This window comes from Papio anubis, chromosome 11, assembly GCF_008728515.1.
Source record: "Papio anubis isolate 15944 chromosome 11, Panubis1.0, whole genome shotgun sequence".
In the NCBI taxonomy this organism is placed as follows: domain Eukaryota; kingdom Metazoa; phylum Chordata; class Mammalia; order Primates; family Cercopithecidae; genus Papio; species Papio anubis.
This window is the reverse complement of record NC_044986.1, coordinates 41,249,448-41,261,708: the sequence shown is the minus strand read 5'-3', so window position 1 is coordinate 41,261,708 and position 12,261 is coordinate 41,249,448. Positions and strand designations below refer to the sequence as shown.

Here is a 12,261-nt window from a genome sequence, read left to right as displayed (position 1 = left end):
TGAGTCCTCCAGCTTTGTTCTTTTTCAAGATTGTTTTGGCTATCTGGACTCCCTTGGGATTCCATATGAATTTGAGGATGGATTTTTCTATTTTTGTAAAACACATCATTGGGATTTTAATACGGATTACATTGAATCTGTAGATCACTTTGGGTAGTATTGGCATCTTAACAATATTAAGTCTTCAGTTCATGAACAAGGGATGTGTTTCCATTTATTTATGCCCTTTAATTTCTGTCAGCAGTTTTTTTTTTTTTTTTTTTTTTTTTTTGAGATGGAGTTTCGCTCTTGTTGCCCAGGCTGGAGTGCAGTGGTGCAATCTCGGCTCATTGCAACCCCCACCTTCCTAGTTCAAGTGATTCTCCTGCCTCAGCCTCCTCAGTAGCTGGGATTACAGGTATGCGCCACCACGCCCAGCTAATTTTTGTATTTTTACTAGAGACAAGGTTTCACCATGTTGGTCAGGCTGGTCACGAACTCTTGACCTCAGGTGAACCACCTGCCTTGGCCTCCCAAAGTGCTGGGGTTGTGAGCCACTGCGCCTGGCTGGTCTCAGCAGTGTTTTATAGTTTTCATTTTATAAGTCTTCCACCTGCGTGGTTAAATTAATTATTAATATTTTATTCTTTTTGATGCTATTTTAAATTGACCTGTTTTTGTAATTTCCTTTTTAGATTGTTCATTCTTAGTGTATAAAAATGTAACTGGAGGCAAGGCGTGGTGGCTCTCACCTGTAATCCCAGCACTTTGGGAGGCCAAGGTGGGCGGATCATGAGATCAGGAGTTGAAGACCAGCCTGGCCAACATAGTGAAACCCTTTCTCTACTAAAAATGTAAAAATTAGCCAGGCATGGTGGCGCACGCCTGTAGTCCCAGCTACTTGGGAGGCTGAGGCAAGAGAATCGCTTGAACCTGGAAGGTGGAGGTTGTGGTGAGCCAAGATCCTGCCACTGTACTCCAGTCTGGGCAACAGAGTGAGACTCTGTCTCAAAAAAAAAAAAAAAAAAAGAAAGAAAGAAATGTTGCTGGATCTTGCATGTTGACTTTGTATCCAGCTACTTTGCTGAATTGACTTATTAGTTCTAACAGTTTTTTTTGTGTGTGTGTAATTTTAGGGTTTTCTTTTTTCTTTTCTTTCTTTTTTTTTTGTGCAGGACGTGCAGGTTTGTTACATAGGTAAACCTGTGCCATGGTAGTTTGCTGCACAGATCAACCCATCACCTAGCTATTAATTAAGCCCAGCATCCACTAGCTATTCTTCTTGATGCTCTAGCTCCTTGTGCCCCACTGAATTTTAGGGTTTTCTTTCTTTACTTTTTTTTTCTTTCGAGATGGAGTCTTGCTCTGCTGCCCAGGCTGGAGTGCAGTAGCACGGTCTTGGCTCATTGCAACCTCCGCCTCCTGGGTTCAAGCGATTCTCCTGCCTCAGCCTCCCAAGTAGTTGGGACTGCAGGCATGCACCCATGCCTAGCTAAGTTTTTGTAGTTTTTGTAGAGACGGGGTTTCACCATGTTGGCAAGGCTGGTCTCAGACTCCTGACCTCAAGTCCCCTTGGGTTCCCGAAGTACTGGGATTATTGGCCTGAGCCACCACACCCGGCCAGGTTTCTATATAAAAGATCATATAGTCTGCAGACAGATAATTTTACTTTTTTCTTTTCTTTTCTTTTCTTTTTTTTTTTCTTTTTTTTCTTTTTTTTTGAGATGGAGTCTTGTTCTGTTGCCCAGGCTGGAGTGCAGTGGTGCCATCTCGGCTCCCTGCAACCTCTGCCTCCTGGGTTCAAGCAGTTCTTTGCCTCAGCCTCCCGAGTAGCTGGGATTACATGCACATGCCACCACGCCCAGCTAATTTTTGTATTTTTAGTAGAGATGGGGAGTTCATCTTCTTGGCCAGGCTGGTTTTGAACTCCTGACCTCGTGATCCATCCGCCTTGGCCTCCCAAAGTTTTGGGATTACAGGCGTGCTCTCGGCTGTCAACCTTTTCCTTTTCAATTTGGAGATGCCTTTTCTTTTTCTTTTTTCTTTTTTTTTTGAGATGGAGTCAAACTCTGTTGTCCACGCTGGAGTGCAGTGGCACGATCTCTGCTCACTGCAGCCTCTGCCTCCTGGGTTCAAGCGATTCTCCTGCCTCAGCCTCCCGAGTAGCTGGTGATACAGGCATGTGCCACCACACCCGGCTAATTATTTTTTTGTATTTTTAGTAGAGACGGGGTTTCTCAGTTTAGCCAGGCTGGTCTCGATCTCCTGACCTCGTGATCCGCCTGCCTCAGCCTCCCAAAATGCTGGGATTACAGGCATAAGCCACCATGCCTGGCCCTTATTTTTCTTTCTTGCCTGATTGCTCTAGCTAGAACTTCCAGTATTACGTCGAATGGAAGTGGTGAAAATGGGCATTGGGCATCCTTGTCTTGCTCCTGTTCTTTTATTAGTTTGTTTGAGATCCTCCTGCCTCAATTTCCTGAGTAGCTGGGACTGTGGACACACTACTACACCCAGCTAATTTAAAAAAAGAATTTTTTTTTTTTTTTAGTGATGTGGTCTCGCTATGTTTCCCATGCTGATCTTGAACTCCTGACTTCAAGTGATCTTCTCAGCTTCCCACAGTGCTGTGATTACAGGTGTGAGCCACTGTGCTGGCCTTGTTCTTTTTTTTTTTTTTTTTTTTTGAGACGGAGTCTCGCGCTGTGTCACCCAGGCTGGAGTGCAGTGGCGCGATCTCGGCTCACTGCAAGCTCCGCCTCCCAGGTTCACGCCATTCTCCTGCCTCAGCCTCCGAGTAGCTGGGACTACAGGCGCCCGCCACCTCGCCCGGCTAGTTTTTTGTATTTTTAGTAAAGACGGGGTTTCACCATGTTAGCCAGGATGGTCTCGATCTCCTGACCTCGTGATCCACCCGCCTCGGCCTCCCAAAGTGCTGGGATTACAGGCTTGAGCCACCGCGCCTGGCCTCTTGTTCTTGTTTTTAGAGGAACATTCTTCAGTCTTTGACCATCAATTATGTTTGCTGTGGGTTTTTCATACATTGCTTTTATTTTGTTTAAGTAGTTTCACTCTATTCCTAGTTTGTTGAGTGTTTTTATGACTAATGGGTTTTGAATTTTGTCTAATGTTTTTCCTGCATCGATTGCCATGATCCTGTGGTTTCCTTCATTCTATTAATGTGGTATATTACATTGATCAATTTTTACATGTTGAACCATCCCTGTATTCCAGGAATAAATCCCACTTGGTCATGGTGTATAATCCTTGTGCTGCTCAGTTCAATGTGTTGGTATTTTGTTGAGGATTTTTTAATCAGTGTTCATAAGGGATAGTGATCTGTAGTTTTCTTATAGTTGCCTTTGTCTGACTTTGGTATCAGAATAATGCTGGCCTCACAAAATGAGTTGGGAAGTGTTTTCTCCTTTACCAGATTTTTTCTAGGAAAAGATTGAGAAGAACTGGTATTAGATCTTGAAATGTTTTGTAGAATTCACCTATGAAACCGAGATCTAGGGCTTTTCTTTGTCAGGAGGTTTTTGGTGAGTGAGTCCATCTGTTTACCGGTTATAGCTCCATGTGTCTTCTCTCTTATTTTTTTAGTCCATTTAGCTAAAAGCTTGTCAATTTTATCCTCTTGAAGAACCAACTTTTGATTTCATTGGTTTTTATCTTCTCCTTTTTATCTCTGCTCTAATCTTTATTATTTCTTTCCTTCTGCTGCCTTTGTATTTAGTTAGTTCTTCTGTCTCCAGTTCCTTAAGTTGTAAAGTTAGGGTGTTGATGTGAAATCTTTCTTGCTTTTTAATGTAAGCATTCATAGCTATAAATTTTCCCCTTAGCACTGCTTTTGTTGTGTCCCATAAGTTTTGTTTGGTATGTTGTGTTTTCATTTTCATTAATCTCTAAGTATTTTCTAATTTTCCTTGTGATATCTTCTTTGAACCCTGGTTACTTAAACACACACATTTGTGTGTGTGTATGTGTGTGTGTGGTTTTTTGTTTGTTTGTTTTGAGACGGAGTTTCACTCTTGTTGCCCATGCTCACTGCAACCTCTACCTCCTGGTTCAAGCGATTCTCCTGTCTCAGCCTCCCAAGTAGCTGGGATTACAGGCGCGTGCCACCACGCCTGGCTAATTTCACACACACATTTAAAAAATACATCTACCTGCTTTTACTTCAGAATTTTTGCAATTTCTGTTCTCTCTGCCTGAAAAACTTTTCCACCAAAATACCTACAGGGCCTGGCTCCCTTGCTTTTTAGGTTCTGCTTAAATGTCATCTTCTGTATAGAAGCATTCCCTAGCTACCCTAGAATAGCAACCAACTATCTTCCCCCCTCAACACTTCCTATCCCCCTTAAACTGCTTTCTTTTCTTTTCCTTTCCTTTCCCTTCCCGTCCCGTCCCGTCCCGTCCCTTCCCTTTCCTTTCCTTTCCTTTCCTTTCTTTTTCAGACAGAGTCTTGCTCTGTTGCCCAGGCCTGGAGTGCAGTGGTGCATTCTTGGCTCACTGAAGCCTCTGCTTCAGCTTCCCAAGTAGCTGGGACAGTAGGCGGCAGCCACCATGCCTGGCTAATTTTTTTTTTTTTTTTTTGAGATGGAGTCTCACTCTGTCGCCTAGGCTGGAGTGTAGTGCACAGTCTCGGCTCACTGCAACCTCCATCTCCCAGGTTCAAGTGATTTCTGGCTAATTTTTGTATTTTTAGTAGATATGAGGTTTCACCGTATTGGCCAGGCTGGTTTCAAACTTCTGACCTCAAGTGATCTGCCCACCTTGGCCTCCCAAAGTGCTAGGATTACAGGTGTGAGCCACTGTGCCCAGCCTAATTTTTGTATTTTTAATAGAGATGGGTTTTCACCATGTTGGCCAGGCTGGTCTCAAACTCCTGACCTCAAGTGATTCGCCCACCTCAGCCTCCCAAAGTCCTGAGATTACAGTCATGAGCCACTGTACCTGGCCTGCTTTATTTTCATTTCTAATTTATCAGCATCTAATATATTTATTTATTTGATAATTATCTCTTCCTTCCTTCAACTAAGTTAAAAGCTCCCTGAGCACAGGATTTTGGTGTTTTTTTCTTTCCTTTAACTTTGTATTGTTCATTGTTATATCTCCAGTGTCTAGAAAATTACCTATCACATAGTAAGTACTTGATGAATATTTGTGGAATGAGTTAATTTAGCACTTCTCCACAGGATAGGACTTAGGTTTTTTTAATCCTCCATCTCCCTTCCCTCACCATTTTGATTGTTTGAATTTTTATATAACTATAGTGAAACCAGCAAATTGATGGATTTGTTAGTGTGATCGGCAGAAACTTTGCAATTTCTAATAAGTTAGAGAAGTCTGGGTAGGAAACTAATGGCTTGGCATTACTCTTTCTTAGAGTACAGATGGTCCCTAAAGCTTCTCTGAGAATTTTGATAACTTTTAGGAATGTATGATCTGTATGAATTTCCTATTACTCAGTCCTGACAATGTGAATGGTATTCATTTGGTAGCTTAATTTTATACATCCAGGCAAGATACTAGTTTAGGGGATGCCAAAAATAATAGACTAATTGGAAAAGCTTTAGTCACATGAGAGCAAATCACTCCACTTGATGCTCTTGGCCTACCTCAGTATAAGTTGGTTCTGCCTTAGTTTTGTTGAAGTTTTAATAATACTGTACATTCATGTAGGTTATATGCATTGTGTAGGTTTTAGTATAGTTGGCAAATGAAAGCATTACCAAATATTACCTGGGAGTTAAGTTTCCTAGGATCACAAATTTGGTCTTCTGATCACTCGGAAGTAGAGTGGGCTGTGCCAGGGGAAGTTAAGGTATCCTTAAATAAATAGCAACTTGGTTTATCTAGTGATAAGGGGAAAATAATTTCCTGTTTGGCACTTTCTCCAAAATACATGATACTCAATGGGAAAAATGAACTCAGGTCAAGATTATGTCTCTCCCTTTGGCCCAGACATGTATTAAGTATATAATTATCTTATTAATGCTACTCTGTGGACTGTGATTATTTTTAGTTTTCCCATAATTCCTCTTAGGATGACATTTATTAGGTAATGTGGTTTAACAAGTATTTGAGAACCTACTGTGTGCTAAGCATGGTAGTTGTTGCTGGGGAAACAGTAAACTAGACAGGATTTCTTTCCGTAGTGATCTGAGGTCTAGTGGGTAACACATTAAAAAAAAGATGATAAGAGAGGTGATGTTTAGAAAGGGTGTATAAAGGGTGCTGTAGGAATATATAGCAAACATTTAATGTGGTCTTGGTTGGAGCAGGTGGGGGAGGCACGTAGGATGGAAAGGACTTCCTGAGGAAATAACCATTTCAACTAAATACCTACTCAGGCGTTTCCGTAGAATGAGGACTCTTGATCCAGTCGGCTTGGGCAGTGTAGACCTTCTGTGTCTATTCACTCATTTGAAAAATGGGGCTAATAATATTGCCAACCTCACAGTGTTGTGTGGACATACTGAGTGAGCACATGTAAAGCACTTGAAACAATAAGTACCTGGCACATAGTAAGTACTCAGCTTATTAGTCATTATTTTTATGTACTTTTTATTTTGTGCCAGGTATCCACTGGCAGATGAGTATTTTGAACACAAACTTGACATGGTTTTTCTGCTACATCATAACCCAACTTGATCAGATTTTTTTTTTTTTTTTTTTTTTTTTGAGACAGAGTCTTGCTGTGTTGCCCAGCCTGGGGTGCAGTGGCCGAATCTCAGCTCACTGCAAGCTCCGCCTCCGGAGTTTACGCCATTCTCCTGCCTCAGCCTTCCGAGTAGCTGGGACTACAGGCGCCCGCCACCTCGCCCGGCTAGTTTTTTGTATTTTTTAGTAGAGACGGGGTTTCACCGTGTTAGCCAGGATGGTCTCGATCTCCTGACCTCGTGATCCGCCCGTCTCGGCCTCCCAAAGTGCTGGGATTACAGGCGTGAGCCACCACGCCCGGCCAATCAGATTTTAAGAATAGGAGAAATGGAATTCTGAAAAATAAGTTTGGCATTTTTACAAGTTAAAACCAGTTAGTGGCTTGGCACAGTGTCTCACATCTGTAATACTAGCACCTTGGGAAGCTGAGGTGGGATGATCACTTGAGCCCAGAAGTTTGAGACCAGCCTGTGCAACACAGTGAGACCCCAATCTCTACTGTCAAAACAAAACAATTCTGTTAGTATCTACTCATAAGAAGCTGCCAGAATTGTAATGTCTTACATATCTTTGAACATTTAAAAAATTATATTTGTGAAACTTGAGACACTTATAATTTTACTGTCTGCTTTAGCAGTATCATTTAGTCCTGATTTAATCCCCATCACCAACAATGTGGTCAGAACTTCGCGTTTTTCTTGACAAATGTAGTTAGGGAAAATGTCGTTGATAACCTGAGAACTAAGAGCTCTTGAATGACTTTGTGTATTTCTTTTATAGACCATTTAATTTGGCAGAGCGGAAAGCTAGCGCCCATTCAATAGTAGAATGTGATCCTGTACGAAAAGAAGTTAGTGTACGAACTGGAGGATTGGCTGACAAGAGCTCAAGGAAGACATATACTTTTGACATGGTAACATATGGTGCAATTTATTGATTATCCACTAATGTAAAATAATTTTAATATACATATTTTACCTGGAAAAGGGTGTATACTTAGGAATTTCGGTTGTCTCTTTGAATTGTCAGATGGCTTCTAGTGGGCTGAATTATGAATTAATTAACATACGAAAAACAAAATTATTAAAATGAGTAATTTTGAGTTTTATTTTTTTAATTCTTTTTTTTGATAGGTGTTTGGAGCATCTACTAAACAGATTGATGTTTACCGAAGTGTTGTTTGTCCAATTCTGGATGAAGTTATTATGGGCTATAATTGCACTATCTTTGCGTAAGTAAAACAGTGTTTTTTCAGATTTATGAAAAAGCTTAAATGCGTGTGTTTTTTTTGTTTGTTGTTTGCTTTTTGAGACGGAGTTTCACTCTTGTTGCCCTGGCTGGAGTGCAATGGCGCAATCTTGGCTCACTGCAACCTCCGCCTCCTGGGTTCAAGCAGTTCTCCTGTCTCAGCCTCCCAAGTAGCTGGGATTACAGGCGCCTGCCACCACGCCTGGCTAATTTTTGTATTTTTAGTAGAGACGTGGTTTCACCTTGCTGGCCAGGCTGATCTCGAACTCCTGACCTCAGGTGATCTGCCTACCTCAGCCTCCCAAAGTGTTGGGATTATAGGCGTGAGCCACTGTGCCTGGCCTGTTTTTTGTTTTTTAGTCTATCACTAAGAGTCATATGGGTGTGTTTCCTTTTGATTTAACACTTGTTAATCTTTACAGGTATGGCCAAACTGGCACTGGAAAAACTTTTACAATGGAAGGTGAAAGGTCACCTAATGAAGAGTATACCTGGGAAGAGGTATTTATTGTTTATAATATACTTTTATCTCTAATGTGGCTGAAATTTAACTGTATAAAACTTGTTTGAGGGTCTCTGTCTTGAAATAGAGAAGATCAAAATACCTATGTCAAAATGAACTTAGGATAAACCACTACTACAGTAAAATTAAAGTGCATGGTATGACTCCTGTTTAAGAAACAGCCTCAATGGAAGAGGAAGGACCAATATATATGGCACAGTTATGTCATAAAAGAGGGGTCTATTTACGACAGAATGGTTGGAGCAGAATATTGTAGAAAAGTTGGAATATGAGTGAGGCTCGAAAGCAGGCAGGGCTTTGTACTGTAGGAATGGGTCTCAAAGTTAGCACGGCCAGGGGAAGTATAGTACTTTATTCATGATGATCTTAAGTGTTCAATAAATTAAGATGAATGTATTGTTTAATATTGCAGAAAGCATATACTACATTTTACAAAGATTTCCATGAATTTAAGTGAGTTTAATAACTATGGGAGAGAACCAATACTGGAAGAAAGTTGAAAGAAGAACAAGACAAGTTGAACAAGAGCTGAAGTGTTACAACTTTTTATAAAAAGTTTAGTTTTAAATTTAGTAATGTGTTTAAATTTAAATGAGTTTAATAACTAGTTAATTGGCCGGGTGTGGTGGCTCATGCCTGTAATCCAAACACTTTGGGAGGCCAAGGCGGATGGATCACCTGAAGTCAGCAGTTCGAGACCAGCCTGGCCAACATGGTGAAACCTTGTCTCTACTAAAAATACAAAAACTAACTGTGTGTGATGGTGCATGCTTGTAATCCCAGCTACCCGAGGGGCTAAGGCGGGAGATTCACTGGAACCCAGGAGGTAGACGCTGCAGTGAGCTGAGGTGGCACCACTGCACTCCAGCCTGGGCAACAGAATGAGACTCTGTCTCAAAAAACAACCAAAAAGCTAGTTAATTTTCCAAAAAAAAAAAAAAAATTATCTGATTTTATTTTTTTTAATTTTAAATTGATGGGGTCCCACTGTGTTCCCCAGGCCAGTCTTGAACTCTTGGGCTTCAGGAGTCCTCCCAACTCAGCCTCCTGAGTAGCTGGAATTAGAGGCACATACTACCTTGCCCAGCCAATTTTCCAAATTATTGAAAGTTGGGTAGAACCTTTTTTCTAGTGGTTACATAATTGAGTCATTAACTTACTTTACATATATGGATAATAAACTTATGAATTGTAACCATAGGGGATATGGAATAGGCTTAAAGCATAGTTTCATTGGGCAGAATTATTGAACTTGGCTTTTTTCTTTTTTGAGATGGAGTCTCGCTCTGTCGCTCAGGCTGGAGTACAGTGACTCAGTCTCGGCTCACTGCAACCTCCACCTTCTGGGTTCAAGTGATTCTCCTGCCTCAGCCTCCTGAGTAGCTGGGACTTACAGGTGCACGCCACCAAGCCCGGCAAATTTTTGTATTTTTATTACAGATGGGGTTTCACCATATTGGCCAGGATGGTCTTGATCTCCTGACCTCGTGATCCAGCTGCCTTGGCCTCCCAAAGTGCTGGGATTACAGGCGTGAGACATCATGCCTGGCTGAACTTGGCTTTTTTTTTTTTTTTTTTTTTTTTTGAGACGGAGTCTCGCTCTGTCGCCCAGGCTGGAGTGCAGTGGCCGGATCTCCGCTCACTGCAAGCTCCGCTTCCTGGGTTCCCGCCATTCTCCTGCCTCAGCCTCCAGAGTAGCTGGGACTACACCTCGCCCAGCTAGTTTTTTGTATTTTTTTTTTTAGTAGAGACGGGGTTTCACTGTGTTAGCCAGGATGGTCTCGATCTCCTGACCTCGTGATCCGCCCGTCTTGGCCTCCCAAAGTGCTGGGATTACAGGCTTGAGCCACCGCGCCCGGCCTGAACTTGGCTTTTTAAGTAGATAGGTTCCATTGGTTTCTATGTAATGCTCAAGCATGAAGATGGCTAAGAAGTGTGACAGGTTTATGGAGGGTGTGAAGACTACTATTGAACAGATTGTTGTAAATGGCTTCTCTAACATTAACTTAGTTGTTTCTTTTTTTTTATTTTAACTTGCTTTGCCATACTTATGTTTAAATATATTATAAAGGAGGCCCATGTATTTTAACTGCCACAGTAAATGGCATTCTTCCTTTATATTAGTCCTTATTATAATTTCAGGATCCCTTGGCTGGTATAATTCCACGTACCCTTCATCAAATTTTTGAGAAACTTACTGATAATGGTACTGAATTTTCAGTCAAAGTGTCTCTGTTGGAGATCTATAATGAAGAGCTTTTTGATCTTCTTAATCCATCATCTGATGTTTCTGAGAGACTACAGATGTTTGATGATCCCCGTAACAAGGTAATTCAGTCTTTGAGAATGAAATGTCTCTGAATTTTAACGTGTGAGGCTTTGAGAAGTCAGAGAGAGAGAGAGAGAATGTGTGTGTGTGTGTTTTTTAACCAATCTAATGGATGTTCTTTTGGTATTTTGGTCAGAGAGGAGTGATAATTAAAGGTTTGGAAGAAATTACAGTACACAACAAGGATGAAGTCTATCAAATTTTAGAAAAGGGGGCAGCAAAAAGGACAACTGCAGCTACTCTGATGAATGCATACTCTAGGTAAGAAAGCCATAGTCTCTTTCCTAGCCCCATTTTCTTTTAAGAAGAATTAGGACTTGGAGAAAATCAAATTGGGGTGGGTCAGGGTATGAGTCACGTACCTAGAGTTTGTGTTATAAGGAGGGGTCGTTGGTGATTGGCTTGAGATTTGTAGGGAAGGAACCAATATTGGAAGAATGTTGAAAGGAGAACAAAGATAAGTTGAACCATAGCTGAAGTATTAAACTTTTTTTTTGTCTTTTTTGAGACCAAGTTTCGCTCTTGTTACCCAGGCTGGAGTGCAGTGGCACGATCTCGGCTCACTGCAACCTCTGCCCACCAGGTTCAAGCAATTCTCCTGCCTCAGCCTCCTGAGTAGCTGGGATTATAGGTGCCCGCCACTAGCCTAGCTAATTTTTGTATTTTTGGTAGAGATGTGGTTTCACCATGTTGGCCAGGCTGGTCTCAAACTCCTGACCTTAGGTGAACCACCTGCCTTGGCCTCCCAAAGTGCTGAGATTACAGGTGTGAGCCACCGCACCCAGCCTAAACTTTTTTGAAGTAGAAGAATCCTTTTATTCTAGTGACATCATATATGGAAGCCCAGGATAAAATGTGGCTGCTATAGTTGATTTTAGAATGGGACGCTCTGAGGCTTACCTCCTTAAGCCTTATGAAGGGGTCCCTGAGGCACTTTTGTGGAGCCCCCTACTGATATTAGAATATAGTTTGAAAACCCTTGCATTTAATAAGGATTAGAAGAAGTCAGGTCTTTTAAAATGGCTTCATTTTAATGTGGGAGACAGATGGTCACTAACACTGGCTTTCATGGGTTGAAAGGGATGATTTTTTCTCTCTAAATATCTTTTACTGAAATATAAAAATTCCTTTTTAAAAATTGTTTATTTTCCTCTCTTACCACTCTATTCATTGAAATATAAAATGCCTGTCATAAATTTACATAAGTTAGGAACTCCTTTTTTCTTGTAAAGACTCCTACAGGACAAATTCCAAATTCTACAAATATAGTTTACTAAAACAAGTGTTTGTGTGTGTGTGTGTGTGTGTGTGTTTGTGGTCTTTGAAGGAAACATCAGAATGTGATAGAAAAAGCAATAGATTGGGAATTAGATATTTGTGTGTAGTCTCAGTTTCACAGTTAATTCAGTATGTGACTTCGGGTGAATAAGTGAATTTATCTGCATATCAGTTTCTCTGAGCTACAAAATTATTGTTAGGATTGGAAGTCTTATTTCTTTGCTGGCTTGTAGTTGAA

The 12,261-nt window shown here is 41.1% G+C and overlaps 1 protein-coding gene across 1 annotated transcript in view; it reads left to right on the top strand.

Moving 5' to 3' along the window:
* KIF11 (kinesin family member 11) overlaps positions 1-12,261 on the top strand; it is a 66,771-nt gene that overhangs the window by 5,117 nt on the left and 49,393 nt on the right. The window contains exons 2-6 of the mRNA XM_003904000.5: positions 7,426-7,558; positions 7,779-7,876; positions 8,316-8,394; positions 10,559-10,744; positions 10,882-11,006. Of these exons, the coding sequence (XP_003904049.3) occupies positions 7,426-7,558; positions 7,779-7,876; positions 8,316-8,394; positions 10,559-10,744; positions 10,882-11,006 (621 nt within the window). The remainder of the gene's footprint in view (positions 1-7,425; positions 7,559-7,778; positions 7,877-8,315; positions 8,395-10,558; positions 10,745-10,881; positions 11,007-12,261) is intronic.